The sequence below is a fragment of the Manis pentadactyla genome, chromosome 16, assembly GCF_030020395.1.
Source record: "Manis pentadactyla isolate mManPen7 chromosome 16, mManPen7.hap1, whole genome shotgun sequence".
Lineage (NCBI taxonomy): Eukaryota > Metazoa > Chordata > Mammalia > Pholidota > Manidae > Manis > Manis pentadactyla.
In genome coordinates, this window is record NC_080034.1 from 42,035,131 (window position 1) to 42,058,868 (window position 23,738).

Sequence of the window (23,738 nt, forward strand, 5' to 3'; positions counted from 1 at the left end):
CCAAAGAACTCCTATTCCCTCCAGATTCCTGGAGACAGCCCTAGCCCTCAGAACCCCTGGGCATGACCATGTCTCCTCAGGTGTCCCCTCTCTTCCCCAGTCCCCCACCTTGGAGGTTCTCCCACCCCTCAGGACCCTTGTATAGCCATGTCTTCCAGGGGACCCCATGCTTCACTCCCAGAGTCCTGAACCCCCTTTGGTGTGGTCACTTCTCCCCAGAGGCATCTTGCAACCCCCAATCTTCAGAGTCTCTACATGTGGCCATAACTGCTAGGGGCCCCCTGACCTCCACCCCTCCAGACCTTGGATCCCATTTTTTGCAGCTTATCCTTTGGTTTTTCGGCCCCGTGAGGTGGCCATATTTCCCCAGAGCTTGTTAGACCCCTTTATCTCCTTGTGCGCTCACAGCTCCTGTCCCCTCTGAGGTCTCTGTCCTCCCTTTCCTTAGAGAGACCTGGGATAGTCTCTCCTCCCAGACAGATAGACAGGCAGGCAGCACTTCAGAGAAAAGAGGTTTATTGGGCTTCATGGAGGGTGCAGATGTCTCCCTGTGGGGTATCTAGTCAAGCTGTGGTTGGCTCTTAGGAGCCTCTCACTTCCTCCTGGAGCCCGTTGGTACCTCAGACCTGCTTTCCCTCTCCATAGCTATTATCCTAGTGCCCATGCCCTCTTGCTCTTTGTCTCTTAGGCATTTTTATCTCTCTTCTGATGTCCGTCTATTATTCCCTTCCCTCCATCCTTCATAAATAAATAATTTAATTTTTCCCTTCATAAATAAACCCCCTCCCTGCCTCCAACCCCACTCCTTCATGTGTCTGCTCTCTTTCCATGTCCAGGGCTAGACCTCCCTAGACTGGCAGGACAGATGAAGAGCTCTGGGCAGGAATTTCTAGGCAGGCTTGAAATCTTTGGTAAGCTTCCAGGGTGGTTCAAGGAGGTGTGGTCCCCTGGGATGCCTAGGATTCCTTCTTTGGAAGCTCCAGGTGATGAGAGTGGGGAAGAGCTAAGAACATTGGAGTGGTGGAAGGAGAGGTGTGGGTGGGTCAGAATGGAGGCAAAATGGGGAGAAGGCCTTAAAACCAATATTTTTTCCTTCTAGATTTTTCTATAGAGCAAAGGCTCCAAAGAAGACACTACTGGGACTGAGGAGTAGGTGGGAGGTGCCATCTGTGTGAGTGGAGAGCTGGTCTCCCTGGGTGAGCAGGAACACAGCCCCCTGGTACACCGAGCACACCCAAGGGCCCTGTGGCCCTGGGCACACAGATTTCTGAGCGCTGAGGAGTGGCACATGGAAGGGGTACTGAGAGGAAAAGAGCTGGACCTCATGGGCTAGGTAGAGAGGGGTAGGGGTGGCCTTGGAGAAGCAGCCTTCCCCAGAGAAGACCACCTGGGAGTAGACAAAGTAGAGGCCACTGGTGGGGACAAGGAGGGAATTGTTGCTCAAAGAGAAGCCATGGCGGAGGAAGGCACGATCTGTGTTTGCTCTCCAGCGCAGCGAGTTCTGGGTGCTGGGGTCTCCTAGGAAGAGCCATAGTGGTGGGGGATCAAAGACCTGGGAGTCAGAGGTCTCAATCCCTGAGGAAGCAGGTGCTGGCCTGAGTTCCTGGGGGATGGCTGGGAGGATGGATGGGAGGAGGATGCCTCTGTTTTGGGGGTTGGGGAAGTTGGGGGAAAGGGAGTGGATGCTTGGGTCCTTAAAGGTGGGTAGGTGGAGAGGTAGGGGCTACGGTCTGAAAGGTCAGGTGGATGTTTACCAACAAGATGAGCAGCAGGTTTGAGGGTGCCTTTTGTGAAGTGCTTCTGGGAGTGCAGATGGGCAGTCTGGGCAGCAGAGGGTGAAAAGCCAACACCAGGGAGCCCCTGGGGGAGGACAGAGGGGAAGGGGTCTCTAAGGCCCAAGGTAGGGCTGAGCCACCACAGCAGCCCCATCCCCAGCTGCCTCACCTGAGTCTCAGGCAGCAGGGCTAGCAGCAGCCCCAGAAGGAGTAGGCGGCGGGGGGCGCTGCACACCCTCAGGAGGTAGAGCCGTCCAGCCGGTGTCATGGGGAGAACCTGCAGGGAGAGAGACAGTGAGCTGGCGGGGCGAAGATGGGCTCCTGCCTCCTGCCGGTGTTGACAGCCACCCTGAGAGACAGGGCAGCAGACAGAGAAGAGGACGAGGTGCAGTCAGGGAAACCCCGAGGTGAGCAGGGGAACCAGAAAGAGAAACAGAGACCCGGATCGCGGCAGAAACAGAGATGTGTAACCGAGGCAGAGAGAATGACAGGGAGAGGCAGAGAGGGGAACAAACCAAAAGCAAACCCACCGAGGCCCAGGCCCAGGCAGGAGGCACAGGAGCGGCGGGTGCGGGTGCGCGAGGAGGGGCACAACGCCTGGGGAAGGAGTCCACCGCCCGCGCAGCCTAAGGAGATGGGGTGGGAGAGTCTCACCTGCTGTGCGGAGCCCCTGCGCCCGGACGCCTGGGTCCCTTTATAGAGGAAGCGGTGGTGGCAGCGTAGCAGGCGGCGGGCGGGTTCTAGGCCGGGGCTGGGGCCTGGGGAAGCCCCCAGGGCTTAGAAGATGCCGCTGTTTCAGCCGAAGGCAGGAAAGGCTGAGGCCTAGGAGCGAACCGCAGGCTGGGGGCTCAGTCGACTGATTTCTGGGAAAGGGAGTGGGGTCAGGGGAACTGTGGGCTGGGAGGGCCAGGGAAGCAAGGTCAGGTTCAGGAGTTACAGAGAAGGGACAGTCAATTCGGGGAGGAGAAGGGGGAGCAGCTGGGGTGTGGGCTGGAGGCCCTGTTCCCTGAAGAGCGATTATATATAACACCTCTGCACCCTTGGCTGATTACAGGCTTCTCTCTGTGCCCATTTCCTCCTCTTGTACCCTCGTCCTTGTCCCAGACCGCTCAAGTCACACCTGTCCCAGTATGTGTACTTTCCAGGCCGTCTGGCAGGTTTTAGATCAAGCAGTTCCTTTATATACGCCTTGCCTGAGATATCCCAGTCCATGCCTGTTGTCCTGGTGCAAATATTAATGGAAGCCCCCTTTCGTTCTCAGAAATGTCCTGGTTTGGAAGATAAATGCTATGGTCCCCTACTAAGGGATGATGCCATGCACTCATGTATGATGAGGCTTTAGCTCCCTCCTGAAGAATGCCCTCTACCTCATCCCAACCTTAGGTGGCCTCCACAGATCAGATTTATGTAACCCCACACAAATACACACTCTGGAGCCAAGCAATGTGGCAACTTCCAAAGTTCTCTACAGGAGAGGCTTCAGAATTCCACACAGGAGGAACTTTAGGGTGGTGACTTAGGGTGGGATGGGGACAACTAAGGGACTTGCCTTGAAGCTGTATTTGCAGAGCCAATACCCTGTTTTTAAATCGTTGTTTCCTCCTTTTAACTTGAGTAGAGTGAGGGGCACATCACTTAAGTTTACAGACTGATGAATTTCTCCATCTGCTATAAGCCATGTAGCCACCACCCAGTTCAGCATATTTTCAGGTCCCCAGAAGGTTCTCTTGTGCCCCCCTACCAGTTGATACCCTCCAAAGATAACCAACCACTCTCGGATTTCTATCAGTACAGATTAATTCTTCCTACTTTTGAACTTCATGTAAGTGAAATCACACAGAATGTACTCATTTGAATTTGGCTTCTTTCACTCAACATTATGCTTGTGAGATTCATCCATGTGGGTGCAGGTTATCAGCAGTGAGTTTTTTCTTTGCTGTCGTTGCTTTTTTTTTCTCATTTCAATGTAATATTCTATTGTGTGAAAAATACTCTAATTTATTTACCCATATTTTGCCCATTCTTCTGTTGATGGACTTTTGGTTTGTTTCTCTTTTTTGGCTAATATGAAAGATGCTGATGTAAACATTCTTATACACGAGCCAGTTTTCACTGTTTGTAAGTAAAAAAAGCAAGATGATTTAATCCATATTTCATAAGATTGGGAAACTACCAATTGGCCTCTTCAAATATCATCATTACTCTTAATGATATTTTATGCTTTCATTGGAGGGCTTTAGAGGGGCTGGTGCTGAGGATGGTGGTGATGAAGGCTAAAGCCCACCTCTGCTGCACTGGGCGCACTGCTGCTCTCCTCTGGCACAAAGTTCCTCAGTGGTCTTGGTGTCCTGGGGCACATAAGTAGCACATAACATTCAGGATGTGCATGAGCTATTTCTCCTGTTTTCCTCTCCCTCCTGAGGCCCTGCAACTTTGCCTTTGCCTTACTAGTCTTATCTAAGTATTTCTTTTCGTTCTCATTCTCTTTAGCTTTCTCTCTGTCCACAGACTTGTATTGAGCACTTTGTACAAGACACTGCGGCTACAGATGTGAAAGACAGTCCCTTGCCCTTTGGGGATACAGACACAAAAAATCAGTGTGGGAGATGGGAAAGTTATCAGATAATTACAATAAAGTGTGATAAGTTCTGTGACAGCAGGCCTGTGGCAGCCACAGAAAAGCCATCAAACTTGGCCTGGGGAAGAGGTGATTCAGGCATTATGGGACAAGACAAGGAAAATGGTGAGGAGCATTCCAGGTCTGGGGAACAGCAAAGACTGGAGATAAAAGAGGGTATGAAGTGTGCTGAGATGTGCAATTGGGTACAAATAGAAGGAGCAGAGATGAGGCTTGGGAGGTATGGTGAGAACACATTCTGAAGGGTTTACTACCAAGAGAAGGAGTTTGCATTTCATTGTAGTTACCATGGGAAGGCACCAAAATTTTTAAGTGAGAGAGGGACACATGCAAATTAGCATATTAGAAAAAATGAGTCTGGAAGCTGCATGAGGTGTGGCAGCTGGGGGGCTGAAGGGAAAACTGGAAGTGTGAGACCAGTTAGGAGAGTTGTGCAAGAAACCAGCAAGGAGGTGACAGGAGCCAGCATTTCGGTCAAGGCAACAGCAGGAGAATGGAGAGGAGGAGAGAGTTTCTAGGCAAAATCTACAGGTCTTGGTGGCTGACCAGACATGATGGAGAAAGAAGAGTAAGCCACAGAGCCTCTTCTAAATACCTTGTTCTGTATCTTGGCTTCTCCTTCTTTTGACCTACTGCTTTGTGCCACTGCTGGCTTCCCTCTTGGTCCCTGCTCCTTTCTTTTCCTGTGTCCCTCTTTCTCTGTGGTCCTTTTTCCTTCTGTTGTCTCTTTCTGACTCTCTAATGGTAGGAGCTAGTGGACAGAGGGACTTCAGTGATGTTAATATATAAAACAGTGTGGCAGTTAGCAGTGAGAAACAAAAATAAAGGGAGAAATTTGGGTCAGAAAGGAAGACTGGGGCATTGAGGAACAAAAAGGGGAAGATGAGAAGGAGTGACAGGGAGACATGAGAGACAGAGAGGAAGGAAGGGCACGAAGGAAGGGCAAGCTGAGGCTCCTTGTCACAGGCTTTTGTGATGTGCTGAAGGACAATCTTGGTTTCAATCTCAGTTTCAGAGGTTGTGTGAAATTTGGTTTCTTTCTTGGGGAGGCCAGCAGTTGGTTTGGGGCTTTCCCTGGGTGGGAGGGGTGATGACTGGAGTCTTATGCTCCAAACTCAGGGAAACACAGTCTCCACAGTGGTCTCTGTGGAGAAACTAGTGAAATCTCTGAGGCCTCCAATTGAGGCTGAAATGACATTAGCCTCAAACCTGAATTAAGCCTCAAAATCTAAATTGGGATTTAATACCAACTTTGACCTTCACCCAAATTTAACCTCGACCCAAATCCCAACTCAACCTAACCTCAAATCCCAATAAATGAACCTCAAAACTTACTCTCTAAACTAACACAACCCTGTTTCTAGAGCTCATCTTGAAAGTGATCATCCCTGTTCCTAACCCTCCAGTTAAACCTGACTCTAAACATAAGTCCAGTATGAGCTACAAATCTAAAGTCTAGCTTCCTTCTGCTTTACCCCATTATTTGCCCACCCATCCATTTAATAAATCCATACTGAGTACCTACTGTGTGCCTGCTAGGGCACTGTTCTAGGCAGTAGAGATATAGTGGCAAACAAGTCAGACAAGGTAATGGCACCCATGGAGTGCACGTTCCATTAAGGAGAAATCAGTAAGTGCTGCTATGAGAAAATAAGACAGGGCATATGATAAGAGAGGCAGGGAACTACTTTAGATGCAGTGGTCAGGAAAGTACTCTCTGAGTAAGTGGCATTGAAGCTGAGAACCAAATGGTAAGACTGACTGGGTGACGCGTTAAGGGACAAGTATTCCAAGCAAAGGGAATAGCTACTACAAAGGCTGGAAACAAGCCAGGGGAATAGAGGAACAGAAAGGAGGCCATTGTGGCTGGAGTAGGGGGAGAGAGTGGGAGAAGGGTGGGAGATGAGTTAGAGAGAGGGCAAGGGCCAGATCGCTCAGGGCCATGCTAGGAGGGGTAAAGCATCTGGATTTTATTCAACCATGGGAAGCCGTTGGATGGTGGTGTTTGCACATGCATGTGTGTGTGAGAGTGTGTGAGGAGAGAGAGAGAGAGGGAGGGAGAGGAGGGATGGGTGAGGCACAGGTGATTGGATTTATGTCTTTAGAAGATCACTGTGGCTCCTGTGTTTAGACTGTATTACAGGAGGTGCGATTGAAAGTAGGGACACCAGTTAGGAAACAACTGCAGTAATCCTGGAAAAATGGTAGCAGCCATGAAAAATGGAGAGAAGTAGACAAATTTGGGATGTATTTCAGGGGCAGAATCGACAGAAACAGACGATGGATTAGATGGATGGGGGTGTGGTGGGAGATGTGGAGACTTTGAGAGAAGCAGGATTCTGATGGGGATGAGAACCAAAAATTTGATTTAGGATTTGGTAATTTTAAATCTATTGGACAGACATCCAAGTGGAGATGTCACTTGGCAGTTGGATATATAGTGGATTTCAGAGGCAAGGTCATTACTAGAGAGACATTAGAGTTGCAAGCAAGAAGATGGCATTTAAAGCCATGCAACTGGAAAAGATACCTTATCTTGTGCATCTGCCTATGACCCCTTCAAGATATTCATGTTTTCCTTCATGTTATGCATCTTCCATTCTAAAATCCAGAAGCAAAACCCTCCAGAATGCCTTCTTCTGAACTCTCACTGGGCTTTGACATCCCTGGATTAGACCCTTGCCCTATAAGGACACTTCTGCCAATCCATTTCACACTATTCTATGAAACTCCTCATATTTAAATCCTCTGTTCCATTTTTGAAAGCATCTTCCTCTGTCACTATGAAACCTTGATTTCCCCTAATAAGTCTCCTCCCTCTTTGGTGAAGGCTGCTCTTTCTTCCATCCCCATCACTAGGGCCAGGGCACAGAGGAGAGGCCACTATTCTCCTCCCCACCTCCCGCTGGTAACCTCCTCTTGTCTTGAAGCCCATGCCTTTTGCATTTTCCGTTCTCTTCTGTCTGCCAGGCAGTCTTCTCCATCTCCATCTCTATCATGCTCTTAACTGGTTTATCTAGCTCAGTTTTCCTCCATATCTTATCTACTAACAACTTTAGAGACTTCAAAACCACACAGATAAGATGAATCTGATACTCTAACCTCTCAGTGCTTCAACCTTCTCAACTGCAACAGCTTTATAGCCTTTTTCTCTGCTCCACTTCAGCCCCCCATGATCAAGGTTGTACTTTGAATCTTAGCATCACTTGGAAAGGCTGTACCTTCAAGATCTTGAACTCTGAATTTTCCCTCATCATGACAACACATTTTTTACATCTCCTGATGTCTCCCTCCCGTTCCAATCAATACTCCATTCTCACCAAGTCTTTTAATTCCTTCTTTTCTTGTCTTCCTTGTCTATTTTGTCTAACTCATGCTCAAAAATTTCAACCACTTTCACTAGTACTTTAGAATCACTTACCAGCCTGATGTTCTACCAAGACAATCTTGAAAAAGTTCATTTTGGTAAACTCCATGGTTTCATTTGGGGGGCTTTTTTCTAGGCTGCCAAGCAATGGAGGATAGCCATGTCACAGGAGGGCTACTACTAACCTCAGCCATCTACTTCAGAGCCCTGTGTTCCTTAATCATTCTGCGTTGATTCTGTTGCATTCCTGCAGGTGCTATTCTAAATCTCCAAGCTCCTTTTGCCCTCCATGCTACCTCTTTACACGCAGTTGGTGATGCTGCCACCTATCTTACTTCGCCTAAGTCCCTCCAAGGTGTATCTCTTTACTTCACACAGAGGACTTTCTCCCATCCACGGTTGTTCCTTATTACTCTGTATCCCACTTCCTCCACCTTTACTACATTCTTTCCCCTTTCTTAGGTTTTCAGTATCTGTCTTTACGTGCCTCTCCTTCATTCTACAAATACATTTCATTTTATTTACTGAAAATAGGAAATCCTTCCCTGGACTCTCATTCTCACTTATATGCCCATTCCATCTCTCACCTTCCTTTTCCGTGTGGTGTCTCAAGACTAGCCCTGTTTACCACTTTTTTGGGAACTGGTAAAATTTTCCGCAGTTGTATAATTTGTGGGTTCAACTAGAGATGATTCTTAGTTCTATCTTCTGTATTCACTATTCTATGACTTTGTAACCACCACCTCCTTTTTCTCACCTCCCACTCATTCCTCAACTTATGTTAAGTGATTTCTGTCTCTCTGGTAAGTGGAAACTGTTTTCTCAAAATTTGTAATCGTCTAGTTCCTGAACCCAAAGGATCTTTTCAACCTTCACCTACTAGACCTGTTGGAAGCGTTAGATGTGACTGCCCTTTCTGCCTGGCGCACCACTCCATTGCCCTACCCTGACTGCTCCCCCAGCCTCCTTTGTCATCCTCCTCTGGTCATCCTAGGACTCTTCTGGTCACTCTCTCGGAGACCTTATCCACTTAGAGGCTCAACCTCCACTAGGAAGGAGATGATGACCAAATCTCTCTCTCCAGCCCAAGCTTCTCGAGAAGCTCCAGATTTGCTTGCTGGAGATCTCTACCTGAGTGTTATGCTAGCACCTCAAACTCAATGGCTGCTGTTGACCACTTTATTACTCTAAGCAGGTGCACCTCCCATTATTACATGAAGTTGCTACTTATGTAATTGTCTGTCTCATGAAACTCCAAGTTCTGAGGACAGTGACTATTTCATTTATGCCCACTGTCTAGCAGAGAATCCTGCTCCTATCAGGTGCTTACTAAAAACTTACCAATTGAATGACTGAAATTGAACTTATCTTTTCCCCTCAGCCACGCACCTCCTTCTCAGTTTAGGGCATTGTCATTTTCCCAGTCCCTGAGGCTCAAAACTTGGAAGTCATCTAAGACTCTTCTTTCCTCACTTCCACCATCCAGGCAGTTGTCTTGTCCTAATAACTTATCCTCTCAAGAGTTTACAAAATCTGTTCCCTCCTTTCATGCCATTTAGTTACTGGTCCCTAAGCAGAAAGTACACAAGTTTTGGAGTAAGATGAGTTTAATGCTAATTCCACTATTTTTAGCTGTGCGGCTGCAAGCCAGTTACAGTACACTTCTGAGCCTCTGTTTCCTCATCTGTATAACGGAGATCCACCACCCACCTTTTGGACAGTTATTGGCAGGATTACTGATGTTAGGAATGGGGCTTGACATAGCACATAATAGGTGTTCAACAAATGATAGTTTTTTTTACTTCTTGTTTGTCCTCCTGCAGCACTTTCCCATTCTCCTTCTTCACGGCTGTCACCAGGTCACTGCACATGGGATAAAGGACAAACCCCTTACCTTGGCATTCTGTGGTCCTCTCTTCAACACATGCTTATTCACAGCTGGGCTTCATCTAACTTGGGACTTATCCTTTCTTCAACACACTGTTTCCTGACTCCTGAGCTCTCCTCAAGCCATTTCATTTATCTATGGAGCCCTTCCATCCACCTCTACCTATTGAAATTCTACCCATGCATCAACACCAGCTCAAATGCCTTTTCTCTCCTCAGAGACCCATGGGTGCTTTCAGATGGAATTCACCTCCCCCTTTTCTATACCTGCTATACTTTAACATTTTTCAGCATGCCTTGAGTCCCAGTTAGGTATGGGGCTGCCTTCCCTACTGGACTGCAAAGTTACAACAGTTTGAATTTATCTTTGGGCTATTCGATGCTGTGTTGAAATGCACAGAATAGTTCCTCCCAGATCCTTTTCCTAACCCAAATCTACCCCAACCCCAATGCCCCAACTGACCTCCTTAAATCTCATTAGTCCTGCTCCCAATCCCATTTCTCTAACTGAACCCTGATTCGCCCTTCACTGAGAATCAGGTCCTTGTTCCAGCTCTAGAGAGCAGTACATGCACTTCCACCTCCCCAGTGTTTCGTGGTAGGCACTGAGTCACCCCTTAGGGATCCCTGGGCCCCCTGCCCTGCCCCCTCTGTGGTGGACAGGATGCCTGCTGCCTTGGCCCCAGGGGGGTCAGAGGAAGCCAGGGCCTCTAGGGTTCAGTATTTTTATCAGCCTAGGAAACAAGAGACACAGAAGCGGAAACCGTGTGGTCAGAGAAAGTGAACAGCCCTCATCTCAGGGGAACCCCCAACAGGGCTTGGGGGCCAGACACCAGGGAGGGATGTTGAAAAGAGGGAGATCTGGGAGTATAGGGGTTTATTTTGCTTTGGTTTTATATAACTTTTGCAGAGAGGAAAACAATGTGCTTAAAAACTAGAGAAAATACCCTGGGTGAAGGAGCAAATTTGGATACCAAAGTTTTCTATTGCTTACCTCTCAACCCCCTGCACAGGGATCCTAACCCCAACTCCCCCCAGCTCCAAACCTGGGCTCTTTGCATGCCACTTCCGAAATCTCCGGCCTGTGAGAGGAACCGGACGCCTGGGTTGCTCGTGGCTCACAGTCTCTTCTCTGAATCACAGCAGCTTCCTCTCACAGGATCTTTCTCACCAGCCCTTCCTCCTCCTGCCCCTGAACATCTGCCTGGTTCCTCAGAGGACTTGGGCCTCTTGGCTCTGTCTTCTCTGAGGGTCTCATGCCTACCCCCATGTTCCCCTGCTTCCAGAGGTTCCCCTCCCTGTCCTCCACTGCCCTCCTTTTTCACTCCTGGTTTTCTCCTATGTAGACCGGGGCTCCAAACCTGAAAGATAAGTTTCTGATTCATAAGCTGTCTGATAGAGATACGTGCAGACTATACACCGGTGCATGCCTGTGACCTTTCAGTCCTGCCTTTTCTTTTTGCAGAGTTCCTGTTGTGTCCTGGGGGATGGCAGCAGGGTTTGGTACCGTCCACCACTTCCTCTCCTAGTTCTGGGAGCTGAAGTGAATTGAGTATGAATAGTGGGAAGGATGGTGCCAGTCCCTCTCCCACCACCCCTCAGGACCTTTTCCTCAACCTCAGTTAAAGGAGATGTTTTTCTGGAAGGCTAAGCCTGGGCTGCCTAGAGATGAAGTCCAGGTTTGGGATGGAGGGAGACAAGGACTGGGACCCTGGAGGGAGATAGACAGGACTGAGAAGCTGGAGGGAAAGAGAGCCTTGGGTGTGGATCCCTGGTTGCCCAAGAACAGACAACCCAGGTTACATCATTTGGCTCTTTCCTCCTCCTTCCCCGGCTCCTAATTTTAGCAACCGAAATTCCACTCCCCCACAAGGCTCTTTCTCTGTCCATTCTGCTTCTGTCCCCCATCCTCCCACAGCCTCCTCATGTCCCTCAGCTGGAGCTGCCCCCAACTCAGATCATTCGGTGACTCAGCAAAGGGAAAGCCCTGTGTTGGTGGAAGGGGGTGTTAAGTGGGGAGGAGGATGTGGTTCTGGCTGGGGAACTGGGGAGGGGAGGGAAACTGCTTTTGTTCCCTTTTTGGCTTCTGTTCACATCTATTTCTCTAGCCACTGACTGCAAAGAGGACAGGAGCCCAGTGAAGGGAGTGGAGTGAGACTGGAGGGCAAACCCGCCATCTCAGGGCTGCCTCTGCAGGTGGGCAAGCAGGGAGCTTCAGCCTGTCTCCAGCTGAAGGTGCACCTTGGTGTGTGCGTGCCTGTCAGGTGTGTAGGAGCTGTGGGTTTTGGCAGGCAGGACAGGAAAGGAGATGTCATGAGTGATGAAAACCACAGTACTGGAAAAAGGCAGAGGAGACACAGGGAGTGAGCTGTAGAACTAGTTATTATTAGGAAATGGCAGAGTCCAGGAGCTGGGGTGGCGGCCATGTGCTCCCCACCCCTACTCATTACAACCTTTGTTTCCACCCCAGATCCTCTGCCTCCAGCTTTGGCCTCTTTCCTGTCATCCCCATCCCCAACCTTACCCTTCCTACTGCCCAGCCCCTAAGGCTGCAGTCCCTGCAGTTAGCCATTTGTTCCCTGGGGTCACTTGAGGGCCTCCGCATGGCGATTCAGGGCCTGAGAAAGGGCTGTCACGGCTCCCATCACACGGCCCAGCTCCCAGGTCTCAATCTGGCTTCGGAATCGCTGCAGGAAGCGGTCGGGGTGCCAGCAGACCTGCTGGACCCTCAAATACCTCCTCAGGGCCCCCTGCTCCTCCAAGGGGGGTCCTCTGGCTACCAGGGCTGCAGCCATGGCCTCTGGGTCCCTGCCCCCAGGGCAGGGCCAGGGTACGTCGCCAAAGCGCCAGAGGCTGCCCCTCCCCGCCCCTCTGGGGCGCTCTGCTCTGGGCCCTGCCCTGGGTGGCTCTGGGCCTTGGTCCCCAGGAGCCTCCTGTGCCCTCCTGGCTCTGCTCTCACGCAGTTCTTCCTCCTTGGCCCGGGCTCGCTCTCGGAAGAGCCGCTGCTCCTCCTCCTGCTGTTGCCAGCTGTGACTAGATCCCTCAGCCCGTGGAGGTCGGCGGGCTCCCTCTGCCTCACGCTGTTGCTGCTGACGCTTCTGGGCATGTTCCTGGGCCAGGCGATCCGACCAGGCGGAGAAGGACTCGGGTTCCTGGGTCTCATGGGAAGTGTCATCTGTTTGCGAGGGCAGGAGGGGAGTGTTGGAGAGGTGGTGAGGTGATGGGCAAGAGGGGCAGGGAAGTATAAAGGAAGGGGACATAGGAGGCCAGTGGGAGCATCCAGGTGGTGGATGTAGGATAAGCGGCCACTGGGGGAGAGGGCAGTGGTAGGTGGGAATGGATTCCTCACCTTCAAACCTCCCCATGACCTCTTGCCACTCGTCCTCCAGCTCTCCTTGCAGCTTCTGCCTCCACTCCCGCTCCTTGGAGGCCTCATCTTCCTCCTCTTCAGCAGAATCCCAGGGGGGTCCCCAGCCCAGAATTTGCCCAGGGGTCTCCCCATCCTTATTCTTTATTCCCATGGCAGACGGACAGCGACTCAGCAGTGGCAGGAAGAAGTCTGTGTAGGCTGTTGGTGGGACAGCAGTAAGCAGAAGTTAGGTGGGACTCCCACTCCTTCGCAGGGCTGCCATCTTGAATCCCACTGGCCACTCACCCCCTTGGTCTCAGAACATGGAAAGGGTTGCCCACATGGATGCCTTCTGGGTATTAGGAAATCACTGTCACTGACAAATAGTTACTGCTAGTTTACCACATGCATGATAACTGTGGTAGTTTAAAATATTCTGACCTATGTCCCGACACTGTTTTAGTGCCCTGGGAGTTCTATGTCAAATGACATTTTCAGCTTGACTCCAGGTGCCTAGGGCAATGTCATACACCTCTGACTATGTATTCCATTTTTGGCTTGAAAATATTGTTCCTTTATACCTCTTATTGTGCTTCTCACCCAGAACTATATACTTCTGACTGGTGAAATATCTGAGCATTCTACTCTGTACCATTATACATACACAAACATATAATAGTTATCTTCTTATATCACTTCAATAAACTGAGAAAAATTAACATTTTAGGGGAATTTCTGTGCATCAGCCTTATCCAGGGTATGTTGGGAGGTAGAGGGTTCAGACCAGCAATGAGTTTGAGCCACAGAAAAGTTCCCAGCAGCAGAGTGCACTCTTTCCAAGTGACTGCTGACCTAGGGCTGGGGAAAGGGGATTGAGGGTCCTGCCCAGGGGCTGGCTGACAGGAGGCTGGGGGAAAACAGGACAGGGATTGCTGTTCCTGAGCTCCCTTCTTCCTGAGTGCTGGCCTTGCTGCATGTGCTTCATTATCAGCCAAGTGCCATGCTGCTCATTTCACTGCCAACCCAGCACTCTACCCACCTGCCACAGACAGCAAGCACCTCTTTTAATCCCTGGACAGAGGAAGGTGAGAGAGGCACCCTCCCTTCCTGTGCACCTACTTTCTCTCCCTCCGGCAGGAGGAAATGGGCCAGCAGTCCTTAAATCTTTATTCTGTGGTGCTGGAAAGTACTGGCTACCTGGCAAAATGATGGGACAAGGGAAGGGTTCTCCTGTTACTGCCAGGGAGGCAGGAAGACAGAATGGGCCCACCTTGGCCCTGCCCCTGACCCATCATCTCCTGGCACATTCGAGAGCCACCCAACCCAAACCACATCAGGCTGAGGAGAGGAGCCTCTTAACTCCTTACTACTGATGTGACCTGTCACAAGCCCTCCCAACTTGTCCCACCCAGCAAGTACCTGATGCTGTCTTTCAACTGCTTATTGCCCACTAGGGTTCACCTGTGTGTGAGGGTGGGTGTGCTCGGGCTTGCATGGGAAGTTTTAAAATTCATAGGTTTTGAGGAAGGCCTCTAACTGTAAAGCATGGTAAATAAAATATAGTACTGAACATTAAATAGCCACTAAAAATGATGTTTGTGTGTAGAAAAAGCTGGCTACGATCTGACCACAACTGTATATATATTAAAAAAAGAGACCAAATCCTATGGTTGAAAAAAGTAGGCTGCAAGGAAATATATAAAATCCTAGTCTGTGGGTGTTAACACTTGGATGGCTTACCCCCACTCTTATGTAATTGATATTCTAACATGAAAGGGATAAACTAATATGACATTTTCTTCTTACATTATGAGATGAAGAATAAATTTAATCAGTTAACATTTTGCTGTGATCTCTTTAGTCCTATCTTGAGTATATAAATGCATACCTATGAAACTTCTTTTCAGAGACATGTGACCATACTATGTGTATTCTTTGTCAACTTGTTTTCTCACTTAACATCCCATTTAGATTTTTCCACAGCCATACACACAATCAACCTCACTCTTTCTTATGACCGTGTTGTGTTCCACTGTGTGTTCAAAACCAAACATCTCCCCGCCCCCAACTGACACACTTTGTCTCCAAAATGTTCAGCCTCATATACATGTCTTTGCGGACGCCTTACAGTATTTCTGTGGGGTAGATTCTCAGAAGTGGAATTTCTGAGTCAAAGAACACATGTAATTTTGTCAAATTGCTCTCAAGTTTGTGCCAATGTACACCCCCTACCAAGAATATATGAGTGCCTGCATCATCCTTCACCAAAATTGAGTATCATCAACTCTTGTAATTTTCCCCATATGCTATGTTAAAAAAGTGATTTTATTAATGAGATGGTCTTCTTCATATGCCTTTTGACTTTCTGTGTTTCTTTTGTGAATAACTTGTCCATATTTTTTGTCTACTTTTCCTTGGAAATTACACTTGTGGATATGAAAGCTTTTTATATAGCAAAGATATCAACACTTTGTATCTTTTACATATACTGTTAATATTTTCTCCTGTCTTTTACAAATTTTTATGTAGTTAAATTTGTATCAGTATTTTCTTTGATAGCTTTTGACTTTCATTCTTAGGAAGGCTTTCTCCACTCCAAGATTATAAAAATATCCCCTTGTGTTTTTTCCTACTGTATTAATTTTTTAGAAATCTGAAAGATTTTTAAAAGTAGAAAGTATAATACAATAAGCACTCCTATTCCTACCATGGGGTATGTTAACGTATTGCCATTTTTACACCATTTTATTTTAAAGAAATAAAACCATCACAGGTAAAGCTAAAGTTTTCTTTGATACTGTCTTCCAAGTTTTATCCTCCCCATCTCCCAAGATTTTTGTATGTACCCTTCCTGTCATGTAGGTGTTTAATCTGCTGTAATTTACTTTTAGGTCAGGCGTGAGGTAGGACTCTTTTTTCCCCAGATGAACCAAACGTTTCCAGTACTTTTTATTAAATAGTTCACTGCCCTCCAGTGATTTGAAATGCCACCTTTATCATCAAGTTAACAGTATGGATCAGCTTCTCCCAATGTTCTTTAATTAGTATGCTGTACTTTTATAGTGGCAAAAATCGATATGAAAAAAATTTTGTTGTAAAGATGTGCTTTGTCTTAGTAATGGAAGCACTGCTCTTCCCCTCCCCATAATGACATAGGATTTCTACTTTAAAGGGACGCTCATATTAACTAGTATAACACACTTCTTAAAAGTGCCAATACCAGAAGCTTATATTGAGTCACAACTGACTGAGGCATAGAGGAAGAAAAGGTAGAAGTGGGTGAGGTGGACAGAAAGGGCTTCAAGGAGGAGGTAGGGTTCATGTTGGGCTGGGAAGGGAGAATAACTTAGCAAAGTGGAAATCAGGCAGATCTGAAGGCTACAGGCAAGAGACAGGCAGGCTTGTGAAAACAAGCTTAGGTCACTGAAGACAGAGCCATATGACTGGAGTTACAGGTTTGTGGGTGTGTTGTGGGAGGTAAGGTTGGGAAGGCAAATGGAATATAAACCAGATGGCTCAGCCATCTGTAAAACAGGGCCACAGCCTACTTCTACTGTGCAGATCAGTGAGTAACGGATGGTAAAAGTCTGGTACTGTGCTGGGACAGAGCTGAAGTGCAGTGAATGTTACATTAAAAGAAACTACTAGACTGGTTTTGGACTTGATTCTTTTCTGAAAGAATGGTGAGGAAACGGCCCCATTTCAGTGTTCAGTAATTCCTGTTGTATGTAGAGGATAGTTATTGTCTGATTACGTTGTGCTTATACAGGGGTCTCTGACAGATAAGGTCACCTTCCCATGATGTGATGGGTCCCAAAAAAGGTTACAAAAGCCCTGAAGGTACTAGGGTCATTTACTGGCAGCTCATTAGGTGTGACCACCCAGCCCAGCCAATCCAGCATGAAGGGGCACATTCCCTCAGCACAACATAGGAAAAGAGGGGAGCCTCCCCTAATCAGGGGATCCTGAGTCACTTCATCTGTTCAAAGAAAAGATTTGTATTTTAAGGCAGAGTACTCTCTAAAGCAGCTTGAAGCAAAAAGACACGGGCCTTTGTACCGAGGAGTTAGAAGGCCACCTGGTGGTGGGGCTGGCAGGGTACCACAGGGAAGGAAGGCCTAAGAAGATAGGAGGGCTTGAGACCTGAGGGCAGGCACTGCTTTGGAAGACAACAACCTATCATCACTGAGATTTCAGAAAGTTCCTGAACTTTCTGAGCCCTGCTTTCCTTATCAGTAAATGGATAACAGTATCAATCTCACTCGCTTCCTAGAATTCAGTAAACTAGAGGAAGTACCTACTATACCATGGGGGACATATTAAAAGCCTTAATTGAATAGCAGAATAAAAATAACAATACTTATCATCTAGTGAGTGTCAAAACTGTACCAGGTGCTCACCTCATCGACTTGTCTCAACCTTCATTTTAGAGAGGCAAAGGAGGTTCACAAAGGTTAAGTTGCAGGTCCCTGTCACACAGCCTGGAAGTGGGAGAGCCAGAACTTGGAGGAGGTCTGAGGTCTGCTTCAGGGTACTCTGCTCTGTTGCTGCATACGATGTCAGCTGTCAAGTTAGATGTCTGCACTTTATAAACCTCCTCTCTAAGTCTTTAAGTTAAAAAAGAAAATATGTGCCAGCCTATGTCACTTTTGTTAAGGGGAATTAAAGAAAAAAAATTTTTTTTTTACTATATGTAGGTCTTTGGGATAAGAGGGAGTTCCTGTATATATACTTGGGAACCTGGGGATAGTAATAGCAGTAATCAAATTGAGTTAAGGTTGTTTATTCCAAACCTAGAGGTTTTCCTCTAATGTTCCTACTCTCGAAGGGGAAATTGGATTTCACCTTGTATTTTTCTAAGAAGAGCTATACCTCTACAGAGCTGCCTCCACTGCCTCCACAATTTCAACAGATCCTCATCTGAAATCCTCAGTCTCAAAGGCTTTTCAGAACATATATTTCATGGATTTGATAGGACTGATCTGAATATTCTACATTAGGAAGTCCAGGAGGGCCTGGTCAGCCCCAGTAACCAAACACAAGAATGTTTCTGCAATGTATGAATGTTGACATCAGTAGGATAAAACCAAACCATAGACAGCCTCATTTTAGTTCAGGTTAGGTTTTGTCACTTAATGAGTTCAGTGGCAGACTGATGAAAATGTTTGGTTCTCAGACTGTTTCTGAGTTTAAGAACTATGAGTAAGGGAATATAGATCTGTTGAGAGCAGGAGCAATGGCCAGCAGCTACTCAGTGCTAAGTATGTGTCAGGTGCCCTAATTACGTACTGTGTCAGTTGATTCTCAAAACATGTCACAGCATTGGTGCTTTGAACATGGGCACTATCACTGTATAATTCTATAATGTATCACACAGCATGATGCAGTCATTTACAGCATGGACTGTCTAGCTAGGCTGCCTGGGTTACAATTCTTGTTCTACCACTTAATTGCTGTGTGACTTTGGCAAATTACTTAACTTCTCTGTGCTGTTTCCACATCTGAGAAATGAGGGATAATACTAGTACTTATAACTTCATAGTGTTATCGTGAGAATTAAGCGAGTTGCTTTGTGAAAAGTGCCTGGCACATAGCAACGGTCCTTATTATTTAATTTTGCAAATGGACAAACTAAGCCTCAGGGAAGTTTAGTAACCTGCTCAATAATACACAGTCCTTAAATGTGGAGCTTGGATTTAACTAACTCCAGAACCTACCCTCCATTATTCTTTTTGGGCTATAGGCAAACAACCAGATAAGAGACAAAGTAGCTACTAATCTAGAATGATGTGAAGTTTGAGGACCAGTTGCTGTTTGGGAATGCTGGACTCTTCAGATAATGGTCGCTCAGTTACGTAAAGCCACAAATGATTGCCACATGCCAACTTGGTCAATTACCTTCCTAAATGCCACTGACCAAATAACGAACTTATTTTTCAACAGGTGGTGTTCTTTTCAAACCCTGTCAGTTGCTCATGACCTTGTTCCCCACTAGGCAGACTCACCATCAGGGCCCTGGCGGGCAGCAGCGTGCAGTGCTGTGTCCCCATGGCGGTCCTGGTGGGCAGGGTCAGCCCCCAGCCGAAGAAGCAGGCACAAGGCAGGGGCATCATGGCGGGAACAGGCCCGGTGGAGTGGTGGGGGCTGCCCAGCATCTACATCAAGGCCTGGGTGTCGCTGGAGGAGGGCCTGGGCCCGGACCAGCCGTCCAGCAGACAAGTAACGACGAAAGCGACGTTCTCGACGTTGGCGGCGGGAAGTGGAGGCCATGGAACTCTTGGGCTGAGGAAGAAGGAAAAAGAGGCAGCAGTCAGGACCCCACCTTTGGCTGGTCCCTCCTCCTCCATCTCTGACATTCCCTGTAGTTCCTCCCTTTGGTTCCCCGTTTCTTCTTAAATCTTCAGCAAAAGATGAGGTGTGTCCTAACCCTCAACCCTTAACAGATGACAGGTTTGAAAAAAATTTTGAGGAGGCCTGGGGTCACAGATTTAATTTTTTAATGTAAAATTTGAGGAAAGGAAAAATAATTGCTTCGAGGCCCACTTGCCCAGGTAAAATTTTAATAAAGAACTTTGAAAAGACGAATAGAGAGACTGATGGGAGAAATTTTTATCAACAGAAATTTGAATTTAAAAGTCACAGATAATTTCAAAAATAATGATCAAGAAATTGAATATAATGTACCCGGCAGAGAGACGTAGAGGCTTCTCCCTCTGGGACCTGAGGGGAGGGGTTACTCATCAGACCTGCCCCCGCCCACCTATGGACCCCCAGAGCTGTAGGCCCGAGGCTTGTGTTTAAGACGCTCGGAAGAAGGAAGGTGGGAAGGGCGGAGACACTCTAGGCTGGCGGAAATGGCGCAAGCGGAGACGCAGGTAAAGGGCGGAAATGAATTGTAAGACGCGTTACCGGATGTCGTTTCTCTGTGAGCAAGCCGGGGGCATGGGAGTTCTTCAGTTTAGCCTCCGGCGGGGAAACTAGGAAACTTAAGATAAAGGGCCCGCCTGAAGTCGGAAGACTGGAAGGTAGGCGTGGAAAAGTAGCCCCGGTAGGGGCGGGGAGAAAGGAGGGCGGTTTAGCGGTTTATCCCCCCTCCCCGAGCTTGGTCGGGGGGAGAGCGAAGGTGGTTCAGTGATGAAAAGATGAGAAGACAGGGGAGATAAAGACTGGATAAAAATCACAGTGAAAATGGATAACCAAAACCAAAACCAAAACTACAGTGAGGCTAAGAATAGGGACGGATAAAAAAGGGGAAACACACAGACGTGAAGACATCAGTAGGACAAGGCAAGTGAAATAGATGCAGAAAGTTGGACTTGGGAAAGATGTGGGAAAGGAGATGGAAACGGTAGAGAGAGAGAAAAAAAAGGGTGAGGGAAGCTGTTAGAATTCTGAGAATCCCAGCATACTCTCCCAACATACGACATATTGTGACTTCTTTACCTTCTCACCCATTCTCAATCCCTTATGCCACCTTCTCTCCCAAATACTCCTCGCCTCTCTGCCCCAGCCCACATCCCGTAGACGTTCAGACTGGGAAAGCCCTCCTCCTGCAGTGAAGTTAGCGGGCAGCTTTGGGCCTGGTCTCTGCTGCTCCCAGGCGGTCCTTCTGGGTACTGCTAGAGTGAGAAGGGGGAGAGGAGGACCAGCTATCAATAGGAGGATCAATTTTGGGGACACACCCGGTGCAGGAGGCTGAGCGAAAAGGGGAGCACTAAGACCCAGGGGTAGTGGAGGACTGCAGCAGGGAGCCAGAGAAGGAGAAGGAGGCGTTTGTGTGTGTGTGTGTGTGTGTGTGTGTGTGTGCTGAGGGGGAGCCAACTGACATCTTGGTACCATCCAAAACAGCATCGGCCATAACTACAGAAATGGCCAGTCAGTCCCAGGGAATCCAGCAGCTCCTGCAAGCAGAGAAGCGGGCGGCTGAGAAGGTGGCAGATGCCAGAAAGAGTGAGTCTTTTCTCCTTTAGCAGTGTGGAAAAAAATTGAGAGTGGGGGATCAAATATTTGAGTCCTTGAGAAAACCCAAGGCTGGTGGGGAAACAGAGCAGGGATGCTGGGGAGGCTGATTAGGAGGGAATAGGTGTATGTGTGTTAGAATCTGGCACCTAGTTGTCCTGGAAAGGACCGACCCCCTACATCACATTTTGTCTACTCCTATCTCCCCCACCTTCCCCGGCCTTTCTTCTGCCTCCAGGGAAGGCCCGGCGTCTGAAGCAGGCAAAGGAGGAGGCACAGATGGAGGTAGAGCAATACCGCAGAGAGCGAGAGCAGGAATTCCAGAGCAAACAGCAGGCAGTGAGTAGTGGGAGAGTTGGGATGGGACCCCTGGGTGCAAGTTGGTGGGTGCATCTTTATGAGGTGTGTTTAGGGTGATTCTCTAAAAAGATAAGGTGGTAAAGAGCTGAAGAGGACCCTGGCAGGAACCATGACATTGGTAAAATTTTGTGATATGTAAGAGTTTGGGAGTTTTGAAGGACTTGTATGACACGTGGGGTGGAATTGCCACAGTGTATATGGAGTATGATGACATTTTGGGTGGAGGGCGGTTTTATGATTATGGGTGCTGAGGTGGTGAGGATATTAGTCTGTTTTAGGATGAAGTTGCATGTCAGGTCTTAGAAGAAAGGGGATTGTGTTGCTTTCTTTGGTGTCTGGATATTTCTGTGGAATGAGGGTGGTTTTGGAGAGAGCCTTTCTTCCTGGCCTTGCTCCAGGATCTTTCCCTCCACATGCCTGGATCCTTCTTTTTATTTTTCTGCTTTTTCCTCTTTTCCACCCCTTCTTCAACTCCCCAGGCCATGGGCTCCCAAGGGAACCTCTCTGCTGAGGTGGAGCAGGCTACAAGGTGCCAGGTGCAGGGCATGCAGAATTCCCAGCAGAGAAACCGTGAACGTGTCCTGGCTCAGCTTCTTGGCATGGTCTGTGACGTCAGGCCCCAGGTCCACCCCAACTACCGGATTGCTGCCTAGGACCCATCCTAGGCCTGACTCCTCCTGCCAGTTCTTTCCCTCAGAGAAATCCCCAAATCAAAATCACCTTCCACCGTAATCGGTCTCTCCTTTCCATTCCTTGGGAATTCTAGGAGGCAGGACCCAGTAATTCTCCTGTGAATTTTATAAATATTCTGCTTAGACCTAATCTTGTTATTGTTCTTTAATCTTCACTGGGACCTCGTAAACTCCCAGGTCACCCTCATCCAACCCCTCTGTGAAATCTCTAGCATGGAGAAGTAGACACGTGGGAAACACTGACTTCAGAGCCTGACAAGCCTGGGTCCCTCTCCTCACCCTGCCACTTGTTGGTTGTGCAGCCAGGACAAGCTGTATGTAGCCTCAATGTTCTCCTCTTCCAGACTGGAATAATAATAATAGTAACACCTATCTTATGGGGGTTGCTATAATGATTAGGAATCATTCAATAAAGAGCCTAGTACAGTTTCTGGCATGTAGTAGCTGTGATTCAGTAAATGGCAACCTTGTGATATTATTACCATCCCCTGTCCACCTGCCAAAACCTAAATACAGCTGTTTACTCACTTCTGTCTGTGGCTCTCTAATTCTCCTGACTCATTCTGTGACCCTAGGAATTATCTGAAGAATTGGTTCTTCCCTCCTCTTTTTTCCCAGAGACCTTATGATACCTGAGAAGATGAAATTACGACCTCATTTAGCCTCTCTACCTTGGTTTCAGGAAGATGTTGCATTTCTAAGCCTCTCTTAAGTTTGTGTTTGTCTTTATTAAATTTCTCCCTTTACCTACTTCCCTAAAGTCCCACCAGATGTTCACTGCTTCCTGCGATCTAAAGTGATACTGTGTTCCCATATATGCATGACCTTCCTTTCCACATACCCAACACCTTACTTTCCCTTAGTAACAATAAAAAATATCAATAAAATAACTATGGGCAAATTGGTGTGTGGAAGCAGTCTCCTTTTGCTTCTCATTTCTTTTCTCATTTTCAGTCACTTTCTTGTTCTTTGTTTATGTATTACCCAAACACCAAAAAGGGCAGTCCTTTGAAACTTGGAGAAACAGAAGCAAATAGTAAGTTATTGTTTCTCTAAAGAGAGAAACAGTGTGATTCCTTTTTTAGAAATCTGAGGACTATAGATAGCAACACTAGAGAAAAGCTGGGGTATAGGAACCAGTACTCTTTGCTCCTGATCTTGCTCTGTTTTACTTCATAGCACTTACTGCTACTTGACATGTTTATATATTGTTTCCCTGTTACGTGAACTCTGATGACAGGGCTGTTCACTTCTGTGTCCCTAGATCCTAGGTAAGCACTTGGCACAGTTGATAAATACTTTTGCAAAATTGATACTTAGGGTTGGGAAAACTGCCTTTCTATGACACCATCCATGGATCACTGTTACTTCTGTTGGTTGTAGAAAACAACCCTGTTTCACCAAGGACTTGAACCAATGAGGTAATTTGTAGTGTATTTATTAACCAAACTCTTAAGCGGGGAAGCAGGATACAATAGAGAATAAGGTGTTTATATATCCTGGCTCTATCACTTTACTAGCTGTATTACTTTGGACATGTTGCTTTATTTTTCTAAGTTTATTTGCTTTTAAGAGAGTGGGAATAATGGTTCCTACTCCTTATAATTAATTGGTTTAGTGTGATAACAGGTAAAGGGCCAAACATTTGTTATTTTTGCTAAGCAGCAGGACATCATATTTGACTTCTGTAGCACATCAGTAAGTAGTCATA

At 47.4% G+C, this 23,738-nt stretch overlaps 3 protein-coding genes across 9 annotated transcripts; 1 reads left to right on the top strand and 2 right to left on the bottom strand.

The window, feature by feature from the left end:
- Nucleotides 1–499: 499 nt before the first annotated feature.
- LTA (lymphotoxin alpha) lies at nt 500–11,886 on the bottom strand. Of its 2 annotated transcripts, none has more exons than XM_036875629.2 (4): nt 2,430–11,886; nt 1,945–2,052; nt 1,755–1,860; nt 500–1,518 (listed from the first exon to the last, which is right to left on the bottom strand). In XM_036875629.2, the coding sequence occupies exons 2-4, from the start codon at nt 2,041–2,043 to the stop codon at nt 1,106–1,108; spliced, it is 618 nt and encodes a 205-aa protein (XP_036731524.2). In that variant the 5' UTR covers nt 2,044–2,052; nt 2,430–11,886; the 3' UTR covers nt 500–1,105. The 2 variants fall into 2 exon arrangements, with proteins under 2 accessions (XP_036731524.2, XP_057349598.1); XM_057493615.1 differs by having other exon boundaries at nt 2,306–11,886.
- Nucleotides 11,887–12,031: 145 nt separating this feature from the next.
- On the bottom strand, nt 12,032–20,600 carry NFKBIL1 (NFKB inhibitor like 1). Of its 4 annotated transcripts, none has more exons than XM_036875625.2 (5): nt 20,460–20,600; nt 19,022–19,298; nt 14,136–14,213; nt 13,017–13,235; nt 12,032–12,842 (listed from the first exon to the last, which is right to left on the bottom strand). In XM_036875625.2, exons 1-5 carry the CDS (start codon nt 20,469–20,471, stop codon nt 12,253–12,255), a joined length of 1,176 nt encoding a protein of 391 aa, XP_036731520.1. In that variant the 5' UTR covers nt 20,472–20,600; the 3' UTR covers nt 12,032–12,252. The 4 variants fall into 4 exon arrangements, with proteins under 4 accessions (XP_036731520.1, XP_036731519.1, XP_057349590.1 ...); XM_036875624.2 differs by lacking the exon at nt 20,460–20,600 and adding an exon at nt 19,701–19,856; XM_057493607.1 differs by lacking the exon at nt 14,136–14,213 and having other exon boundaries at nt 20,460–20,599.
- ATP6V1G2 (ATPase H+ transporting V1 subunit G2) lies at nt 19,934–22,928 on the top strand. 3 transcript variants are annotated; one of them, XM_057493621.1, is made up of 4 exons: nt 19,934–20,041; nt 20,865–20,966; nt 21,214–21,314; nt 21,815–22,928. In XM_057493621.1, exons 2-4 carry the CDS (start codon nt 20,885–20,887, stop codon nt 21,986–21,988), a joined length of 357 nt encoding a protein of 118 aa, XP_057349604.1. In that variant the 5' UTR covers nt 19,934–20,041; nt 20,865–20,884; the 3' UTR covers nt 21,989–22,928. The 3 variants fall into 3 exon arrangements, with proteins under 3 accessions (XP_057349604.1, XP_057349605.1, XP_036731527.1); XM_057493622.1 differs by lacking the exon at nt 19,934–20,041 and adding an exon at nt 20,046–20,064; XM_036875632.2 differs by lacking the exon at nt 19,934–20,041 and adding an exon at nt 20,083–20,303.
- Nucleotides 22,929–23,738: the final 810 nt, after the last annotated feature.